Source organism: Lycorma delicatula, chromosome 7, assembly GCF_047948215.1.
Source record: "Lycorma delicatula isolate Av1 chromosome 7, ASM4794821v1, whole genome shotgun sequence".
NCBI classification, from domain to species: Eukaryota; Metazoa; Arthropoda; class Insecta; order Hemiptera; family Fulgoridae; genus Lycorma; species Lycorma delicatula.
In genome coordinates, this window is record NC_134461.1 from 71,981,947 (window position 1) to 72,005,815 (window position 23,869).

Consider the following 23,869-nt stretch of genomic DNA (forward strand, 5'->3'; position numbering starts at 1 on the left):
CTTGAATGTCGTTTTGGTAAAAAAATAAATAATGAAATTGAATTTTCGAAGTAAAAGTTCTGTTAGAATGCGTTTGAATAAATTAGATTTTTCTCTTACTTATGTTCTGCTTACCACACAGAATATACAAAGGGATAGAACAATTAGCTATCGTTACATTATACATACGTTAAAAAATTTCTACTTACGTATTCTTATGACCAGTAATAACTACGTATTGAGGTTTCTGAAATATTAAGCAACATTTTGAAATTTTTTTTTTTGTTTCAAAATGGCAAACAAGAAACGCTCAAAAACCATAAACAAAAAAAATTACTTGAAATATAAAATCTATCGTTGATTCTAAGAAAATGTATAAAAATATAAATGTATAACTTTAAAAGTAAGTAAATAAACAAATTAAAAGAAATAACTAAAGATTTCGGAAAATAGTTTTAATTTTTAAGTCTTTTTAACAAATGCAGGAAGAAAAGATTTTTTTTCTATATTGCATTATTTATTTAATTTTTATGTTATACTAGCCTGTCAGGGTTCCCTTCAGGGGGATTTACCCCCTTGGACCCCCACTATGATCATTATCTTCATGCTTGTGTGCGTAATATGATAAATAACAATTAAATACCTGTTAATTATTTAAAAACGATTAGTGTACTTTAATTTCATCACAGCAAAAGTTTGATCACAAACTACTCAAAATTTTAGCGATCTTAAGTATGAAACTACTGCTGGCAGGCGGGGAGGCCCGTTAGAGTCGCAAGGACACGCCCCTGGACTGTCATACTTGATGCTGGAGATCCGGTCCAGGGTGTAGGGGGAAAATAATATCAGAATAATCCGTCTCCATCTTAAATATCGTAGTTATAGGTGGTTATCCAACCTTCGTACGGGTTAAAAATTATTTGTCATGGTTCTTAGCGTTTACCAAAAAATACCACGAGGATGTAACCGTTGTTCTCATTTATACTTTCTCATTTTCTATTTAAGGTTTTAGCCAAGTAACCGGAGATACATATGCAACCAGACTCTTAGATACACACTAGAAGTGACAGTGGCTGTTTTGCTTGAGTGACTACGCCTTACATCGTCGCGCATTAGAAGGTACTTTTCTCAATAACCAAAAGAGATATCGGAAAAGACAAAGAGACCTTTTTTGTAGAAAATTTCATTTCAAGTGGTCTCTGAATTCGATTTGACCATATTCAAGGTGAATATCGAAAAAAAATATAATCCAGTTGTTATCGCAAGACATTAAAACGGATACCATCTTGAAACGGTGAATCGTTTCGTAACGAAAATAGTCCTTTGGACAAATGGAAAGCACAAATTAACATTTAGAAAGTAAAGTTTTTATATTTGGAAAGAAAGGTCTTAGATTTCAAGTCCTTTGGAAAGGACAGATATACAAACTATGTTTGTGAAAAATATCAGCTCAATCGTTTGAGTAGTTTATGCGTGAAAAAGTAACAGATTTACATACACCACTACGTTTTTATTTATGTATAAGATTTTCTCAGTACCTGCTTATAATTATTGCCTGATAGTAGAAAGAGCAATCTAGTTTTAGACTTTAGCTAACATCTTTCTGAAAATTATTTTTGAACATTTTTTGTTTTCCATTCATTTCACTAATCTGTAACATATTTCATTCATTTAAACTCAGCGTATTTAAAGTCAAGATTGCTCTGTGTTATTCTAATACTTGAATTGCTTTTATTCATAAAAATTAAAAGAAGATATACTTTTTACCGGAGCTGTTATCTCAAAATATATGAATAATAAAATATTTAGTTTGTTTCTCTTTACATTAAAACGATTCGAATTTAAGTATAGAATTAAAAATCATTTAACGAAAATAATTTACTTATTTATTCTCACAGTAACCACAGGCTTATTCCCAATTAGTCATTATGTGATAAATGAATTTCTTGTCATTTAAAATATATAAAGCCTAACTAGTATTGAAACCAGAAATATCCGGATGAAACCGGAGAAGCTACCAATTGACCTTGGACGTAGACGGCTAATGTTTACACACCCGTACTAATATTCGAATTTTTAATAAAATCATAATTATAATTGTAATTTCTGTTACTTTTTATTTTATTTTGCAACTATTCTACAAGAGTAATATCTTTTCGTAAGTCTGTAACTTGCCTGCTGTATAAAATCGAATTTCCGTTTCTTAAAATTTTAACCCCAAATTATACGTTTGTAAAAAGTTTCATCTTTCAGTTAAATAAGTTCAAACTGTCCTTATTAAGTCAAAATGCAACTTTACTAGCTCATCGGAACACCATTCCTCCCACTTTTTCAGCATCTAATATTTATAGATCCATGTTAATACGCAATACATAAGCATTTATAACAATGTATGTATCTAAAACTCAATTTTTCTTTAGCCTGATAAACTGAACCAGGAACAACAGGAAGATAGATTCACAGCAGTATTTTTATTTGCTTTATATCCGAGCGGATTTTATTTCTATAATAATCTCATATTTTATTCCTAAATTTAATTTCTTTACATAAACAAAATTACTCTTCTTGCTGACCTTTTTTAAAATATGAAAACAATACTAAAAGGAGAAAAGAATTAAATGAAAAGTTTCCTGTTTCTTTACGAAAAAAAATCTGATGTGGACATCACATGACTTCCTTGTACACCTATTAAATTACATCATACACATTTTTAAAGGTACATAACATTTTATTTCACTAATAACTTCTGATTTTTTCATATTTTATTATTGAATTATTATTTATCGTAAAATTATTTTACAATCAGATTAATAATTATTAAAAAATCAATATATTTAAATTAAAAAAAAAAGTTAAAAAGATTATATGTATATGGAGTCGGATTCGAACGGATGCGCCTTCCCCTTGTAAGATCCAAATATTTCTCATTAATTAAAATTTTATTTGGCTATAACTCTGTAACCAATAAAAATAAGTAACACTTATAATACGAGTATATCGTTGAAAAGCTCTCCATGAGGGCTTATAAAATGAGAGCTAAATGAGGGCAGTTAAGAAAAAGCTCAGAATCCAAATTTTTTAGATTTTGGATTTTTTTGGAACCTTTTGGTCCAGTAGATTGCATGCAATAAAAAGGGGAGGTGCACAACCAGACATTACAACAGTTCTAAATCCAAAATGTCAACATTCTAAGGCTAATCGTCGTTATTGAGTTGTGCGAGATACATATGTACGTATACAGACGTCATACCGGAATTAAGTCAAAATGGATATTTTCGTTGAAATCTGAAAACCGAAATTTTTAGTGATTACAATACTTTCCTTGTACGAGAAAGTAAAAATAATTCAAGAATTTAATACCAATTAAGTAATCTTTTCCCATTGTTCTTTTCCAATTAAAGGATTTTTAAACTAATATTTTTCTACCTATGCATAATTTTTTATTTAGTTTTAATATCAATTTCAGAGTATTTATTTTTATATTAGTTTAAAAACGTGGTGTTTTCGTTTTATTAAGTTTGATTGTACGAAATTGATGCACATAATGCTGTTATACTCTGCACATTTGCTTGATTAAAAATTTAATCAATGCCTTATAAATTTCATAAACATTTACAGGTTGAAGAACTTTCATATCGGTATAATTTTTGATTTTTATATTTAATTGTGAATACTTTAATAAAGTGATCTTGGTAGAAATTTCTCCATTTTTTTTTCGGCTTTTGAAATCAATATGCTACGTAATGTCAAACACAAATAAAATTCTTCACATTGAACAAAGTAAATATTTTCAAACAAATAATTTAGGACTTTGCAATCGCCATCGTGCGCCCGCACATATACGCACACAATTATATATTACCATGAACTCATGACGGTATTACGTTTTGCTTTTACCGTTCAATTAAAGAGATATTGTTTATCAGGTTGCCTCTTTGTATGTATGGAACGTTAGCAGTCAGTAAATAAGTAGCGTTCCTGATTTTCATCTCATTTAAAATTATTTATTTGAAAGTTCTGACTGAAATTATCCAGAATTACTTTATTGTAATATACATAACAAATTATATGTTGTAAAGCAAAGGTAAATTTATATACCTTCTGTTTAAGTAATTAAATATTACTTAGTTCATTTTATTTTTATAATTAATTTTTTTATTCTACGGTAATTTTATTTATTTGTACGGTAGTGAAACATGGACACCTGTGAAAAAGGGAAAAGATAAATAAGATCGAGGCTTATGAAATGTGGTTCTGAAAAAGGACGGTGAAGATAAACTGGGTGGAAGAGTATCATAAAAGTATTAAGAAGAATAAATGAAGATAGAACAATATCTGGGACTAACAGATGGAGGAATGAAAACTGGATTTAGCGTATAATTAGGAGAAAAAATTTAATAGATAGCCTACTGCTTTTGAAGGCCCTGCTAAAGTGAAAAAAGATGATGAAGAAAGGGTTGAAGTTAATAAATGACATTAAGGGTAGTTAAGATTATGATGAGACGAAAACAAAAGCATCGAACAAAAACAAATGGAGACAACAATGATGCCAGGGACTTGCCAACAGGCAGAACACATTTTATTTAATACTACTAGTATGTTATTTTGTAACTTTTTTAAACAATTTACATCTTTCATTCAAATAAATTTTTCTAGGAAGTTCTGATAATTTTCATTGTAAAACTGAAATGGGTTTTTTGTATTTCTTCCTTAGAAAATTATTCTTTGTAGACGTAACCTACACCTTTTTCATCCCTTTTTGTTGTGCATTTATTGAGAATTCTTATTATAATAACCAATATTTTTTCATCCAATATCGTTACAACCAAAATACCCTTTAATTTTTTTCACAGCTGCGCGTACAAAATTCAATGTGACAAACAATTATCGAAAAATCAATTTGTGCAAAACTTTTTATTGTTATTATATACATACGTATCAATTAGACAATACATTCATATATCCACATATATCCATAAAACTATTTCATTGTCAAATTGTTGACAATCTTTTAATTCTTCATCTGGAAATCTGCTCTCTAACTGTAAACATATACGTTTAATAAATCATTCTGACGTTCCATAATTATTTCCTTTACAGTGTCACTTCAAAAGATTTCGCGTTCCAAATATTGAGATTTAGTTAGTTAATTTTAATTTTTACATACCAATGAGGATCAATACTTGTTAAATCACTTTTTTGTAGGTACTTGCCCAAAGATATAAGCTCGTCTAATACATCTTTCAGAGAAAATATTGTTACCCAATATTGTGAATTAGAATTTTTTCAGAGTATTTAAATCGGGTCATTACATTCTGGTATGTGATTTTTATAGTACTCAATAGAGTACCGTAATTTTTACTAAAGTACTAACTGCGAAATATCTCGATAATCATCTATTTTCGTCTAATGGTTTAAATAATATAGCATCATGTTCTGACACTTCGAGAAAATTTTTCAAAATCTTTCTTTTTGATGCTAGATCGGTGGAACATGCTATACACAGTTCTAATCAAATTTTCTATATATAGCATAATGAATACATTTTTCCATACATCATCTAATCTTAAATCTTCCCTACGTGCTATACAGTGTAGTTCACATAAACGTAATATTTCTCTTTTTGAGAATTGCTACCCCATCTTTCTTCCCGATTATAACAGTGACCCATCACTCGTAAACATTACAATTTATTTAATATTGAAATTATTTTCGTTATTAAATTGTATAATTTTTTTCTACAATCGACATACTATCGCAATTTTTCAGTTTGACTATACCTCCAAGTACAGTTTTGTATACAATTTCATTATCAACACGATATTTAAAATACAAAATTAGCTTTTTCTGTACAGAAATATCAGTGATTTCTTCTAAAATAAGAATATGAAAAATATATTTTCTCACTTCATAAAATACTTTTTTTTTATTATTGTATTATGCATCAATAAATTCCATAATTTTTGCTTCTTCAATTTTGATGCAGTTAAATAAATTATTCCATGTGTTAATGTATACCAAGAACGTAATTAAGTGAAGCTTTGTTTTTTATTACCAATATCACGTAGAATCTTCACCAAATCATAATTTGATTTTTGTACATTCTTGTTTTTTTCTTTTTAAATTGACGTACTTGATAAGTTTTCTTTAGAAATTTTAAACTTTCACCTTTTTATCAAATCTTTTTTACTGCTTCTGTATTTGAGTTTTGAATTAAATCGTTTCAAATAATCTAATTTCCATGAATCCCAGCCTTTTCCCATAATAAGTTCACCCGGTGATTTTGCTTTCGCACAGATTACATAAAACATTTCCAGTTTCTTCATCATATTGAAAAATTTAACTAAAGTTTATGGATTCTTTTTTATCTGAAGATCGTATATCAGTTTCTACTAATATTGAAATTCATTCCTTTTTAAATGATATACAAGCTTTTTTACTGGAAGTATTTTCTTTCTTACTTTCGATTCTTCGTTTAAATATTTTTATCTGAATGTTTAAGGACAAATTATCAATATAATTATTATTACAATATAATATGTTATAATTATAACTTTAAAACAAATAATACAAAAAGTACCATATTTTTCTGTCAGAACTTTGTATTGAAATATAAAAAATCAAATTTAGAGTAACGACCACACTACACTTGAACACGTTGTTTAATTTGTAACCGATTCGTATATCCAAGGCAAGAAAATATACAAGATATGCTCACGCATACCTATTTATGAATATTTTTTATAACGTCATTCGCTTATATCGCATGGGCAGTGTTCACAGCGCTGTTGTTTGGTCAAAAAGTGGTGTGCGTAAGTCATTTTTGATAATCTATGTGCGAAGTATTCTTCTGTTACCTACTTCGAGTCGACTATGTATTCTTTGTCATGACGTCATTTGTATAAAACGATTGCGCTTTGTAGCGTTAGCATACTCTATAATGTTTAGTTATGCTAAACAACATGTTTAGTTATTTAAATGAAGATGATATGATGTATTATCCTTTTAAAAAAAACATTACAATTCACGGTCAACCATGGGAAAAGGAAATGAAATATATATATTTGATATCGCATATTGTTTAATATTTCTATGTATTTATTTTCAACATTATAAGTAATACGTATAGTTAATTCTTTTTAAAATGTATATTATAAATCAGTTGACAGATTTCGACAACTAATTGTGATTAATGACTGATTATAATTTTTTGATTCATACAGTAATCTTTTCCTTTACATTTAAAACTCCTCAATCGATATTCTTGTATTTTGTTATTATATTCTAGCTATAGTCTTAAATATAAATAAGCTAATAATGAATAATTATATAACTTAGACGGTGGAGTGATGAACTGCTAATAACCGAGTAGAATGTTTTTATTGTGAATAGTAGTTATAAACTTCCCGTAAGAAAGTCACGCTACTCCGTAGCTCAACTAAACGTGTCATTGAATAGAACTTGAATATTTACAATACGAAGATTGAAGACGCACGGGAATTAAATTTCTTCATGCAATTTATTGCATCCTCTAAAATCATTGTGCGGTGGCGCACCCGCACAAGAGAGAACTGTGTTGCAACTCTCAAGGATATAAATAAACAACATGATGTAATTTCAGTTAACAAGGATTTATATCGCTCTGAATAATATTCTTGAACAATCTCAGCTGTTCATCTGATGTAATTGTAGGAAACAAAACACATTACTTTTTTCGTTCAGAATATTATTGCATCGAATTTAATTTGGAAACAAATTGTTAGGTCGTAACAACATATCTCTTTATCAACATTAAAAAGTATTTTTTATATTGATTAACATTTAACTGAGAACTATTCATACAAAAGTTTTCATATATATCTGTTTATATATATATAATATATATATAGGATCCCCTTCAACCGTGCCAATTGGTTACTTGGGCGTCGAGATAAGGGGATATTTCACAGATCCCGACAAGCCCGGGAGCTCTGCCCCCTAACCTTTATTATACTATTGTTTATTATACTCATGTGTCTGAGAATAATATTGATAAATAAAAATTAAAGCCTGTTCAATATATTAAAAAATGCCAGTATATTGTAACTTCTTCAGACCAACAGTTTGTTCAGTATAGGACCCGAAACCTCGAGTGATCTAAATATGTGCGGGTTTCAAAATAGTTGGCCTCCATCTTAAAAATATTAGTTATAACTGATTACCCGTTCTTCGTATTGATAAAAATGTATTTTATCCGGTTCTTAGTGTTACCCGAAAAACATCAGTAGGAAGTCACCGTACTTCTTTTCTCATTTTTTAAAAATATTTTTTTTTTTTTATTTTATGTTTTTTGGATAAGTAACGGGAGGCAAGTGCAGCCAGTCGTGTTGCACGTACAATAACAGTGGTAGTGGTTGTGTCGGTTGAGCTACCGACGTCGTACGCCGTTGCACGCTTAAAAAATCGAAATTCAAAAAAATCTGAAAATAATTTTTACTTATTTAACTGAAGAATATTTGCAAGCCTAAATCTACTGAATGTTTCGTTTAATATAATAGTCGGATATGTGGCAAATTTGTAATCATTATTCCAAATGTTTCACCTTTGTTCACCTCTTTCAACGGTGATCTTAGAAAATTTTAGAAACTGTTTTTTTTTTTTGTAGATATTCACTTGAAGATTACACACATCAAAAATCAAGCTGATATCTTCTTTTTTTACCGAGAATTAAAAAAAAGAAGTAAATGCTGGGCGTTGATTATTAATCAAGCACGACATGTTTTTATACGTTTAGATTAGCGTTACCCCGTCGCGGCTTCTCCCGTGATATCTTTTTAATAGCAAATTTATTTATTTATAAATAACAATTATGTAATCAAGAATTTTGTTTTTAAATTTCTATTAAATTCTTACAAAATAATAAATAAAAACCCTTATTAAAAGTATAGAAGGACTATACAGTAAAAACTGAATTATTGCCCAACGCAATTAAAGAAAAACAAAAAAGGAAGAAAAGAAAATCGAACAATCTTTGTCAGACCAATCCATCTGATTAATGAATTGAAATAATCTAATATAAACTGACAAGCAAAAGCCCAATAAAGATAAAGCAAAAATTATTACAATCCCCAATCTAGCATCCCCACCGCAGCTTCACCGCGGTATGTGGTTACTTGAATTTACGAATGGGTCAGGGGATATTTAGCCGGTCATGGCTCGCTTCGCTCGTCCTTCCCGTCTAGCCAAAAGGCCCCTTGGACCCCGTGTTCATTAAGCTCATGTTTGTAAGAATAATAAAGATAAATAAAAAGTAAACCCGGTACATTTTATAAAAAATCTAATGTGGACAACACATGATTTACTTATACGCCTATTAAATTACATTTTCACATTTTTTTAAAAAGACAAGTACATAAAATTTTATTTCATTAAAAACATTTGATATTTTTCTTTTTTTGTTGTTATTATTGTATTATTATTTATCGTAAAAATATTTTTACAATAAGAGGTTAATAATTATTAATAAATCAATATAATTAAATTAAAAAAGAAATAAGTTAAAAAAAAGGAGATGAAGTTTGATTCGATGTAACTTCCCCTAAGATCCAAAAAGATCCAAATATTTCATTAATTAAAAGTTTATTTGGCTATAACGCTGGAACCAATGAAAATAAATACTACGTATGATTTATTGTTTAAAAGCGCTTAATGAGGGCTGATTACTGTAGTTAAGAAAAAGTCCAAAATCCACATTTTTGGGGATTTTGGGCGTTTTTGGACACTTTTGGTCAAGTGGATTGCAATCAAAAGAGGAGATGTACAACTAGATGTTATAACAGTCCCATATCCAAAATTTCAACTAATCGTTTTTGAGTTATGCGAGATATATACGTATGTACATACATAGATACGTACAGACGTCACGCTGAAACTAGTCAAAATGGATTCAGGGATGGTCAAAATGGATGTTTCCGTTGAAATCTGGAAACCGAAATTTTTCGCGATATCAATCCTTTACTGTGTACAAGGAAGTAAAAATATCAGTGTATTATAATTTTTTCAGAGCAACAGGTTGGTCAGTACAGGACCCAAAACTTTGAGTGACCTACAAATGGGTCTGCAAATGGGTTTCAAAACAGTCGGCCTCCACCTTAAAAGTATTAGTTATAACTGGTTATCCGTACGGATAAAAATGTACAGATTTCCGAGCTAAAGGTATCCAAAAGTAATGGCCTATATTTAGAAAACCAGTCGTCGTAATCTCTTAAAAGTAAGTTCAATCGGTAGGAAATATCTCCAAAATTTGTCCTATGTACACACAAGGTCAGTGGAATACGCAGCACAGGCAAGCTGATTGACAATGCAGTTGTAGTCAGTCGGGATGTGAATCCCACAAGAGAATATTCAACGTGTTCTTTGGTTAGTGGAATTTCAATCAGTTACGCGAGTTCAACGGCGAGTATGAACTGAAATATCGATCCTTCTACATCCAAGTCTATTTGTGAGTGGGATACGAGTTTATGAGAGACTGGAAGCTTGCTTTCACAAAAGTTTCAATTAATGACGATATGGTGGATCGTGTACGCAATGTATTCACTGTCAGTCCTGGAATGTCAATTAGAGGGCTAGTTACGAACTGCAAATTCTGTTCCACTATTCACGACATTGTTCATAAGCGGCTTCGTTTGTGAACGAACAAGTTACAACTCCTTCATCTCCTTCAGCATGATCGCGCCCTACGATATTAGTTTGCTGTTAAGGTAATACTCTTTGTCGAAAACAATCCTAATTATCTTGATACGTTGTTATTTAGTGATAAGGCAACCTTCATATTTGCGAAAATGTTAACAGACACAGTTATCGAATTGGGGTATTAAAAATCCTATTCAGTAATCACGAATGAAAGGATTACAATTGCACTATGAGTCGGATTGCCTGCGCAAGTGATTGCGCTAACGTTGAGAGTACACAGAACAAATCTTGGAGATATTTCCTGTCGATTGAGCCTAGATTTAAGAGATTAAAATGACTGGTTTTCTAATTATAGGCTATTGAATTTGAATATCTTTAGCCCGGACAACCTATTTTTTTCCGGTTCTTAGCGTTATCCGACAAACACTATTAGGAGATGATCGTACTTCGTGTCTCATTTAAAAAAAAATTTAATTACTTTTATTTTTTTTAGTCAAGTAACCGGAGGCAGGTACAGCCAGTCACAGTGGATACATACAGTAAGAACGGCTGTGTTGATTGAGCCGCCGCGCTGTACTCCGTCTCGCGTCCCTTAAAAAAAAACCGAAATTCAAAAAACCCGAAAATAGGTTTTAGATATTTATCTGAAGAGTATTTACAAACCCCAATCTAGTGAATATTAATTTATTGTTTAGTATAGTAGGAAATGGGGAAAATTTACAATCATTGTTCACATTTTTTACCTTTCTTCACTCCTTTCAACGTCGAATTTCGAAATATTTAGAAATTTGTTTTTGGGTATTTACATGAAAATTACACATACACAAAAAATCAAGTTAATATCTTCTTTTGTTACCGAGAAATAAAAAAAAGAATTAAATTTCATTGTTACACAGTTTTAATTCTTTACACTCGGAATTTCAGAAAAATCCTTTTTAGTGTGGACTCAAACCGTAAGGAGAAAGTATATTCAAATTTTTATCAATTTATCTTCAGTAATTTTATCGGGGCGTTGATGAATCAGTCAGTCAACCAATTAGGACAAGTTTCTTTATAAGATATATATTTATATATTTAAAGTTGCTTAAATCTCTTGTTACGAACTAATAAAGAGAACTGTATCTAGGATATCAACATAATAAGGTGTGGATAATTCTTCTCTTCAATGTACGTAATATTTACGTACATCTTTATTTATACTTTATTTATAAAACAGTCTATGTACTTGTAGTTTAATATGAAAAAGAAAAATTTGTTCTATTGAAGAAAGATGAAACCGTAATTATGGATACAATAAGAGTGGCTAACATGTTTTCTACATTAGTCTTCCCTTTTCTGGGTTACAAATGGGCAGGAATGATCTGATTATTTTGAATAAAAATTTAAAATAGAATTTTTACGTTTAGAAAAAAGTAATCTCTTTCATTACATATCGCCTTTTTTAAAATTTTGAAACAAATTTTTATTTTATAAAGTCAAATCAATTATTATTTATTTAAAAAAATTATTCATAAATTCATACTACGTAATGAAAAATAGTTACAAAAAGATAAATAATATTGTATCATATAAAAAATAAACCTTAAAGTTATTTTCAGTAATAGTTTTAATATGTTTTTTAGCAAAATCTTTGCAACTAATAATTTATCTTGAAAATTAATATTATTAACATTACGATGTATTGTTATTTTATTTGCATATATTCGTTATCAAACTAAAATACATTTTTACAGTTTACGGAAACTGGAGAATAAGTTGGAGGTTTTATTTATTATTTTTTTTTTTTTTTTGCAGAATGAGGCTTTTTTTATTATAGGTTGTTGATGAGATTTACAAAGAAATACTATTTTTTTCCTATTGGTTAAAAACTCCTATTAATATTCAAAGGTTAGAATAATAAATGTAATAAACCGTATTATTTTTTATTGTACAAGTTAACCTTTCATAACGTTATATTAAAATTTAAATAGGTTTCCAGTAATTAAATTTAATGTTTTAAATGAAATTTTTCCAATAACAAGAATTTTTTTAAATCATATATGAAAGGTACGGTAATATTACCTAAAATTATTACGATTTTTCTCTCTTACATTTTATATTACATTTATAATCCCATTTTTTAAAACTATTTCATCATTATGTATTTTATATTAATTTTTAGAGTAAAGATTTATATATACATTATGTAGTATTACATAACAATTATACTTTGAATTTTATATTAAAAATACTATAATTAAAAAGGATTAATATCAGAGAAATATACTGGTGGACCATTAATAACGACTAATCTCGTTTATCGAAGTCAGAAAAGGATTAAATTTTAAAATAATTAATTCAGTCACATAAAAAAATAAATTTACTTGTATTTTATGATAAAATGAATGAGATAGAAACAGAATTAGGAATACATTTTTAATGGATTTTGTTATGCGTGCTCACAAAACTCGGTATACATGTGCGCATATACATACGTAGACACAGCACTCGTGTTGAAACACAACACTCATAAGCGAGCATTCTAGAAGATTGTCTATGTATAAAGAATAAAAAATTATTTTAATACGTAAACGAAGAAAAAAGAAAAATTCATTATTTTAAAAGTACTTGAATAATTGAAAAAACGAGTTTTCCTTATCTAAAGTTACTAAACTCACTTTCTGAGTTTCAATAACAAAATAAATAAGAATTTCAGTAGATCAAATAATTTAATATCTTAATTTTTGTACTCTTTTATCAGTTATAGACAATACGGCGATTTTTACCAATGGAAACCTCGGCATAACTTTTAACGACGGATAATTTTACAATCTCTAGTTCCTCGGAATAAAATACTGCAGTCATAAACTTTAAAAATAAAGACCAGAATTCACGCAAGACGTTGTAATTTGTGTTTTATCTTTTCAATAATTTTTATTTATTTATTTATTTTATTTTATTTTTACAACAGCATAAAGCTTTGATATACCCTGTTGTAAATAATATTTTAATCATTAAAAAAAAACAAGACCTTATATTCTTAAAACAAAAAAAAAGAATATTACAATAAACAATTCATAAAATTACAAATATATATTTACACAAAACAAACAAGCAGATTCAAGTATTATCAAATTTCGTAAATATCTCAGTACATAACTAATTAAGTCTTATGTAAAAAATACAGGTAATTACTGAATGACAACAATTCTAATAGTTCGATATTATTAAAATATCCATAATTCGCTATCTACGGCAATCGTGTAATAGCATGGTAAAAAATTGACTACGGTTCGAAAAAATCGATATCTTTCTAATATTTAACGAAAGGAATAATTCATTTATCAAAAGGTGAGATGAAATAATAGTGAGGAAAAAAGAAACAAATACCTGTAACATCTGTTCTTGGTACCCGCAAAGTAACAGGAAAAAAGATTAAGAGAAACCATGAAGGCGTTTGTAGAAGGATAATAGGTCAAAGAAATCTGTTCTCGCTGCCAAGGTGAGAAAGTCAAAAAGTTGCCGAAGGTCCGAAATGTTTAAAGTCTTCGAGACGAAAACGGAACTGCAACCAGTACAATACGGGACTGAACACCCTCAATGCAGGCACAATACTCAAGCTTCCTTCCTTTATATTGCTTAGCCTCCAGGAATTACCGTCAGGTATTACTTCAGAGGATGAATGAGGATGATATGTATGAGTGTAAATGAAGTGTAGTCTTGTACAGTCTCAGGTAGACCATTTCTGAGATGTGTGGTTAATTGAAACCCAACCACCAAAGAACACCGGTATCCACGATGTAGTATTCAAATCCGTGTAAAATTAGCTAACTGTATTTGCTAGAACTTGAACGCTGGAACTATCGACTTCTAAATCAGGTGATTTGCGAAGACGCGTACACCAGTAGACCACCAGTAGACGCGTACACCAGTAGGTGGGTACAATACTCAAGCTGACTATGCACAAGAGCTTTATATAATATCAGACAGATAAAAAGGATTCATGGAATTTCTCCCTAACCGTTCTAATAAGCCGAAAGGCCTTATTGACATTTTATCTACACGATCTATAAAATAGACGTCTGCATTGAGAAGAACTTCAGATCCGTCACCTTGCTGTCACGAATGATATGACAAGCAAAGCAGTAGATGAACAATGAAATATTGATATTCAAAAAAAAAATCAGCTGGATCGTATCAAGATTAAAGAGCAATGATTATCCTGACACATGTCAGAACGGCGTCGATATTCCTCTGTAATAAGACATGATCCTGCAATAAGGAGATTAAAAAGAAAAGAATTTGTATATTTATGAACATACAAATACTGAATTTCAATCAAACTGATATTTTTTGACCATCTACTGTATTTAAATTATACACGTTTTAATTTTGCGGAAGCATAACCCATTTTTTATTTGTGAATAATCTCTTAATAAATATTGCTTCAGTATTGTTAAGAATATATTTATTTATTATTTTGTTATGTCATTAGTAAAGCTAGTATCTTAAGTATTTAATGTTTAAAAGTAAATATTTAAAACATTTTCGTTTATATAGAATGAAAATAAAAGATTACTTAATTTGATATTTAAACATACATACATTATATTTAAGATGGAGTTCAGTAGAATTCACATTTTCTAATAATAACAGACACTTTCATTAATAATGATGTTATAAGTTACAATAATAATAATAGTAATAGTGAAGTAAAACAATGGTACAGTAGTTAATAAACAAGGATTGAGCCATTACAAAACCGTTATTAGCATATAAAAACAATCAACGAGAACTGTTAACAAAAAAAAGTATCTAGACTTAAATCTAACCGGTATCTAGATGTAATTCTAAAAACGTTTTTGTTGAAACATCATCAGTTAATATAAACAAATAGCAAAAATCTTTGACATTATAAAAATAAAAAAAAATAGTTTTACAATGTAATCTATTTTTAAATTTATAAAAACATAAAAACTATTAAATAATAGTGAACAACAATGAAAAAAATAAAAATAAAATTCTGTGGGCATATACGAGATGTATGTACGAGTATGTAGAACGAACAGTAACAGACTGACAAAGAACATTTTTAATAATATTAATGAAAAAATAAAAAATAAAAATAAATTAAAAAAAACTATAAGGAACTAAAGATAAAAAAAAATGTATGTATTGAAGAAAAACATATACGAAATTGCTTGATCTATCTAAATTTCAAGAAAAAACAAAGTCTATAAGAAATCACCCGAAAAACAGCCGGAAAAACAGCCGGCATCCGTAGCACTAGTGGTAGCGTCTCGGCCTTTCATCCGGAGGCTCCGGGTTCGAATCCCGGTCAGGCATGACATTTTCACACACGCTACAATTTATTCATCTCATTCTCTGAAACAATACCTAAAGGTGGATCCGCAAGTTAAACAAAAAAAAGTGGAGAAAAGTAAACAGAGACAACAACCAGAGATGATAATAAGGATGTTTTGGGAAAAGAAAAGAGCCATATTATTTAAAGGTGGTCCAAAAATCATCTGGACGAAAAAATCTGCTAAACTAGTTTAAACAAATTATGTGCTAAATTTTGATAATTCAAAAACTTGAAAATTAAAATAAAACAGTTCTGTTGCGTACAGTCCAAGCGGAAAACAAAAGTTCATCGTACAATGTAATCTATTACCAACTAATTTTCCATTTGGACATTGCGTTTCACGTAGATTTACTTTATTCTGAATTTATTATTTGAATTAACTATTCCTTTATAATTGTGAATGATGACTAATAATCAAAATACTTTTCCAGTAATAGATTTTTATTTTTTAGTAATTAAGAGCTTCCTTATAATTATTTAATTTAGTAGTTAATTAGTAAAAATGTTTAAACGTTTGTTACTTACTTATTGATTATAAACAGTGCAGGTAATTTTTTATACTGGAAAATATTTATAAACCAGGAATTCCTCGTTTTAATTTTTGAAAGGTTATTGAGGTCAGGAATCTGAACAGAGAGTAAAATAAGTATTAATTACAATATGAGATTATTAGTCCTTCATTTTTATACATAAACAACAATTTTTTATCATAGAAATTTTTAAATTCAGCAAATTAGATATTTAGAACATTTGTAAAAGATAATTAGAACAGTAATTTTCAATAATTTCTGACAAATTATTGATACAGTTTTAAATTCATGGCATCATAGATTTAGACCACTGCTGCAAGTAGTAAAATATGGTAGTCAAAAATGGAGTTCGGGGTTTTTTGCAATTTTCGACGATTCATGATAAAGCGACCCCCAAAAAATACGTTGGGGAAATATTAGAGGTGGAAGAGCTGATAAAATTGAAAAAAAAGTTTTTTTTTTAAATTTTGAAAACCTTTCTTTTGGCTTATTTTCATATATCATTATTTTTAACTACGTAAGAATAAGTAATCAATGCCAGGAAAGTATTACAACTTTGCTGTCAGATTGTATTTTTGTTTGATGAATTAATTCACAGAAGCTTACAAAGAAGCTTCTACGTGGAAATGTAGAAATGGAATTTTGCAGCGTATGAAAAATTCCATGCCTGGACCAGGATAAACCAACGCTACCACTTCACAACGGAGATTTTTTTTTCCTTTTCTCACCCAGACCGGTTTTGTAAACATTACACATTTGTTACTATTAAGACAGATTAAAATTTTAACATCAAATTAAATTCTGTAATGGTGAATATAATAACTGATTTTTCATTTTTATTTCATTTTTAAACTTATAAATGAAGGATTGGTAAATGAAATTGGTGAACAAAATAGTACTTGTCATATTAACGCTTAAAACAGAAATATTCCTCCACTATATTTAAACAACACACACATTTCACCATCTGTCACAATTGAACATTTTATTTTTCATAGACCTAGTGTTACCTAAAGATACATTACATGGAAGAAAGAAAGGAAAACAGGCAATGCATGAAAATTTTAATTTGTATTGGTTATCAAATAAAACTCAACATTTAATAACAAATTGTTTATTTAGAAAATATTCTTAAACCCATTTGGATAGCTGTTGGATATATCACTTAATAAGGAAATTGAGGTACTCTCACACTTTACGGACTTTAATAAAAAATAATTCGAACCTTTGCAAAATTGCCCCTGATACATTCCCAACAACATAACACACAGATAGGATCATTTCTACAATTTACAAAGAAATTTAATGTGTCTACATATAAAAGGAAGTAGAAACCCATAAAATCCAGAAGCTACAAAGCCCCTTATTTTATCAACTATCGGGTCACAAAATTTCATTGCACCATAAACGTTAGAGAGAAATCCTTCGAGTATGTTCTCATCCGTGTACGTTTGATTATGGTATAGTCAACAAATTTATTTATTGTACAAACAGATTGTAGATTTACAATGGTATTATAAAACAGATATATATATATATATATATATATATATATATATATACATATATACATACATTGTTTATTTATTATTAAATGTTTATTTTATTTTTACAACGCTTCAACGCTTAACTTTGTCAACAAATATTTTAAACAGAATAACCTTTTATTAGTAACTTTGAATCATTATACTGTAAGAATCCAACCTAGTAGGAATTATCCAGAATTCTCCAGATACCAAATTAATATTAATCTGAGAACTTAGGAGAAAACTTTCACTAAAAATGTGAAAAATTTCCAAAAAGTATTTTTTTTTACAATTTACTAGTAATATCATAAAACAATTTTTCCTGAAGTGTATGAAAGAACCGTTTGAAATTCTACATAAAAAATTATTTTTAAATTTTTGTAAAAATTCACCTTTATTGGCTTAAAAAAAAGAAAAGCTCACATAAGCTTTTCTTTCCCTTCTGAAACATTTGCTAGACATAAGCATTAACTTTCTCTGTAGAGAAAAATTTACAATCGATTTCTCCTGATGAAATCATAAGCAAATAATGAAATAACGATGAACTTCCACAAAAACAAATAGCAAGAAAGTGTAATAACAGAAACTGGTATGTTAATAACGTACTTATGGTAACAACTAAGATCCAGTTACCGCTCAGTGTGTCAAAAGCATTATCATCATTGGGTTATATAACTTACCAATCTATGGACTACGTGTCTCCAACACATTCAGTTTGCACGAGATGTTTTTCAAATAGAAGATAAACACAGATAATTAAACAAACGAATGAAAACAGCGTTAAATAATAATAAATAAACAGTAGTAGCGTTAAAACAATAGTAAACAAAAATTGATAAAAAATGCTAACAACAAATAGTAACAGAAAGAAAAAGATAATATACAGAAAAAAATAATAAAATAGAGTATCTTCAAAGACCACCAACAAGATTCAGCACATGGAACCTTTTCAATCGTCTAATGTCATCAGCAAGTTCAAAGCAACAAAGGGTTTACATGTTTATTTAGCTTAATCGAGTATTTGGAACTGAAACGGTCAATCTCATTCGAAAAATACGGAATACCTAGATATTCATGTATTTAAAAATTCGTGACAAACCAAGGCTGGTTTTGTCCACTTTTTCTCTATATCTTGTTCTATAACATTTGATCACTTTAATATTATTGTCACTAGTTGTCCCCCAGAACTGAATTCCATACGTTCATATCGGTTTCAAGAAGATCTTATATAGAACGACCTTCTTAGAAAGAGACAACTGAGAGAATTCCTACCCATTACCCAATACATACCCTTGAATTTCTGATCAATTTGTTTCTTCTCTAATACATGATTTTTACGCGTCATATAGTACATCAATCTAGATGTAAGCCAAGGTATCTCTCCCTAGTTGTATGAAGAATTTCAATGTTATCCAAGTTGACTGGAGGGCAGTCTCCTCTCTTAGTCGTAAAAGTAACGTGGGTAGATTTTGCCGGATTGAATTTAATTTTCCACTTGTGTAACCACGTACTGATTGCATCCAGCGCCGAATGAAGCTTCACCGAGGCTACAATTCGGTCACTGTAAACCGCTAAGATTGCCGTATCACAGGCATACGATGCAATTTCAACAGATTCTGGACAAGGAAGGTCAACGCATTGTACAGTAGGAATAAAACCCATCCCAATACTGAGGTGCGTTACTCCCGAGCCATTTTCAAAAAATTATATAATTCATGGTTATACCTAACCTGCGAGAAGCGACCAAAACCTTTCTGAATCAAATAATAAGGTTGAGGAAGGAAAGATTTCAATTTGAAAAGCAGGCCTGTTGTTCAGGCCTTGTCAAAGGTTTGTTCGTCTAAAAACGCTTCAGAGCATTACGTTTTTCTCTCGAGGCACCCGATAATAATATATATTCTATGGATATAATCTGTGATTGATTGGCCATTCTAAAATCGAAACTGACGGTCGGTTATCCCATCCGCACTCTCCAAAATAAGTTGTAGCCTTAAAAGGAAATCGAAGATCTTAGATAAAATCGACAGGAGGCTAATCGACTTGTAAGAAGAAACTTCCTATGAGGGTTTATTTGGCTTTTGGATCATCATAACTTGAGAAAATTTTCACTCCAAAGGGAAGTGAGTCGTTTTTAGAATCCCAAGATTCTTATGCGTAATATAGCCAGAATCGGCAGCATAAATAGTATAATATACGTTATTGAGTGGAATCCAAGAGTCCTTTTTATTTTCTCTAACCCCTTGAATTCAATAGTTACCTCTTCCAAAAAGAATAGTCTTATTGGTAGATTCATAGGTAAAGGGCTATTCCAAAAGTCAAAAATGTCTCCCTCTTTTGTTCCTTACTCATTGTGTGAACGGAACACCATGCCAAGACGTCTGGCAAACCGCTCGGCCTTCTCAACATCACCACAAGCCCATCCGTTGGGTGTTCTTCAAGGAGGAAATGAGAGAGATGACCACCCAAATTTCTTCGTAACTTTCCATAACGAGTAATCCCTGAATGACTCGTTCTTGATATTCCTCAGCAATCTACTTAATCTCCAAGCAGTTCTATAAATTAAAAAAAAAATTGTTTGAGTATTTATCAGTTAAAATTTTTAGTTCCATTTATATATACTATGTGTATCCTTTTTAATTTATGTTCAGTCAGAAATGCTAAAATTCTACTTTTATTCAACAGACCACCTCCTAAAATCTATTTTAAATTATGATTTTGATATAATTTAAATTTAGTTTAGGATACATTTCTTTAAATTTCGGCCTCCGTGGCGCGGGAGGTAGCGTCTCGGCCTTTGATCCGGAGGTCCCGGGTACGAATCCCAATCAGGCATGGCATTTTCACACACGGTACAAATCATTCATCGCACCCTCTGAAGCAATACCTAACGGTGGTCCCGGAGGAAAAAAGTTTCTTTAAATTCTTTAAGATAATTTCAAGTAATGCCTAAACAAATAATAAAGATAGTTCCTCTCTGAAAAAATTAAAAAATCGTTTCTAAAACATGTTCAGATGAACATTTTATCCATGCAAAAATTCAGTCATTCAGTCTTCTATGAAACACTAATTTGTTATAAAAGAGAGAAAATAACTTTGAAAAATTATAAACAAAATATCAATTATATATTGTGTGAAAAAAAACTCCAAATAAAAAACTGTTTTTATAATATAAAGTAAAATATAATATTTTTTTATTTTTGTTACAGTCGCACGGAGTCTTCGAGTTACTGATATATCTGTACCACGTTATGCTGAACTGGGTTCCACGATAATAATGAAATGTAATTTCACATTAGGTTCGGGAAAATTAAATTCAGTTAAGTGGTATAAAGACGAACTAGAATTTTTTCGTTATTTACCAGATGTTAATTTACCAAATACAAATATTCAAATATTCCCACAAAATGGCATCGCTTTGGACGTAAGTAACTTTTTTTTTCACTTTTCGTTTAACAATTTTAGCGTTAAGTTTTTTTAATATATACGCATATACATTATATATATTTTTCTAATTAAGTAGGTTTATTGATAGCAATTTTTAAAGTATTTAAACAAAATTTTGATGGTCTGCATTGTTTTTTTGTTAACTTTCGTTGTTCACCTTCATTATTTATTACTTTTTATCGAATGAATATCCCTAAATAATCTAATAATTGTAGCATGTCTGACAGTAAACTCAACATTATTAAAACTAAGAAAAAATTAAGGATAATTAATTAAAATATAAAAATAAAAACAACGGAAGTAACTTGCAATTGATATGAGTAAATTATCGCGGAAGCAAAAGATTGACAACCAACAAATGGAAGAGATTATAAATTGAAGATAAAAAAAACTGCTTCATTTATATCTGAACATCTTAACATCTTATCATTCCAGGAATGATAGGCGAGTTATTTTACAAATAAATAATTGGAATTTCTACAGTATTTTTTGAAGGAATCATGAAAAATTTGATCAGATCAGCTGTATATAATACAAAAATGAGGAAAAATTGAAGTAATTATTAAATATATGATCACTGTTAAAAATTCACATTAAATCAAAATCCAATACTGAGAAGCCAAGTGTAAATATATTAATACGTATTACTAAAAAAAATCTTATAAAAAATTATCATTTCTGAAAAACTATTTGTATTAAATTAAATTGACTGGAAGACTTTATTAGATATTTAGTATTTTTTTAAAAGTATAAACTGAAGGAGGTTTTTATTAATTCGTTATGCTATATGACGCACAATACTCATCAACACTCATTATTAAGAGTATCATGTATTAAAGGAAAGATACAAGAGTATTTTATAATTTTTACTTATAAATAAATTACTATATTTATTAAAGGTAACATTCTTAAATATAAAAAACGTATAAATACTCGAATTTTTAATTTTTAATACTTAAGAAATTATTTTACATGGATCATAAAAAATATTATAGCCTCAAAAAAGATCTAACAACTCACTTTTGTAACGTAAAAATCTGTTCTAATTTTTCGAAGTAGTTCTAAGATTTATTAATATATATTTCCCGTGTTAATATAGCTAAAGTAACTATCACGGATCATAAAAAAGGAGGCTTATCGTGTTTTATGGAACTTTACGTTTTAGGAACCAACTTGTTCATCTATATCAAGAAAACATACTATGTATCTACGTAATCGTACGTGTGTCGCCCTGTTTTAGACCTTATACAAGTGTTCCATGAAGAAACGGAGAAACATTCAGAACATGTTCTAATGGTAAAAATAATGAAAAACATTCATAAAAACATAGGTTTGGAAACGCTTTTTATTTCGAGTTAAGCCTAGCGAAAGATTATGCCCGGATTTCAAGTCTTCTAATAAAAAGAAGCCCTACTGTAATTTTTGGGACCCAAATTAAGTAGTAAAGTTGATGGTTTCTTATGTAATTTGAGCTGGGAAGTATGATAAAATCAATTCCAGAACGATAACTGTAGTAGTTTTTACGATATCCGACGTAAAACACAAAATTGTCCCGAAAGTTTCTCAATTTCTTCCTGGAATACTGTGGTTCGGTTGACCAAACCGAATTTCTCCAAATTTAGTAAAAATATTTCTATTTATGGGGCATTGATCATGTTAATTTTTTTTTTAATTCGTTCGGGGGATATCATAGAAAACCTATTTCGATTTTCTTCCAGATATTTTAGAGAAAACTTTATTAAAGAAAATTTTTTACCTATAGTGCTTATATAAATAATTCAAAAACTTTTTTCAAAAAATCAACCCCCACCTCTTAAAATTGAAATGTATGATTTTTATTCTTTTGCTCTATGGTTTTAAAAACACATTTCTTTAGAAGTTTGTACTTCATATATAAAGCTGTCAAGAAATGTCTACTTTTTTTAAACTATAGACCCAGGACTTTGGTGCAGAAAAGTTTTTTGAAAAATTTATTTTTGTTAATTTAGCCTTTATTGAAGAAAGTTTAAAATTTTAAAAACCTTTACCTAAGCAAATTTGTTAAGTTTAACCTAATACAGCTGCTTGTTAAGCATAACTAACACAGCTGCTACATTAATCGAGTAAATCGTCGAATAATGGGTCAAAATCTTGTGCAATTTGGGTTTGAGTATGATGAACATTAATTCCTGAACAGAAGCTGATACGAATAGAGGTATATTGAGAATTTCAGTGTCTCTTATCGGGTTTGGCTGGGCTTATCTAATTCTAAAATTACGGATGATAAAAATTGTCTTCATCACCAATTATAACGCTTACCTGTGCGCAGCAAGGACAGTCAGGAAATCAGCCCCCTATTTCCGACGCCAAAGTTGCTAGATCCGTGGAAATTTTTA

General features: G+C 29.4%; 1 protein-coding gene across 1 annotated transcript in view; it reads left to right on the forward strand.

Annotated features, from left to right (window-relative positions):
• Positions 1–23,869, forward strand: part of LOC142327428 (uncharacterized) — a 188,749-nt gene that overhangs the window by 68,734 nt on the left and 96,146 nt on the right. The window contains exon 2 of the mRNA XM_075370490.1: positions 21,257–21,471. Within this exon, the coding sequence (XP_075226605.1) occupies positions 21,257–21,471 (215 nt within the window). The remainder of the gene's footprint in view (positions 1–21,256; positions 21,472–23,869) is intronic.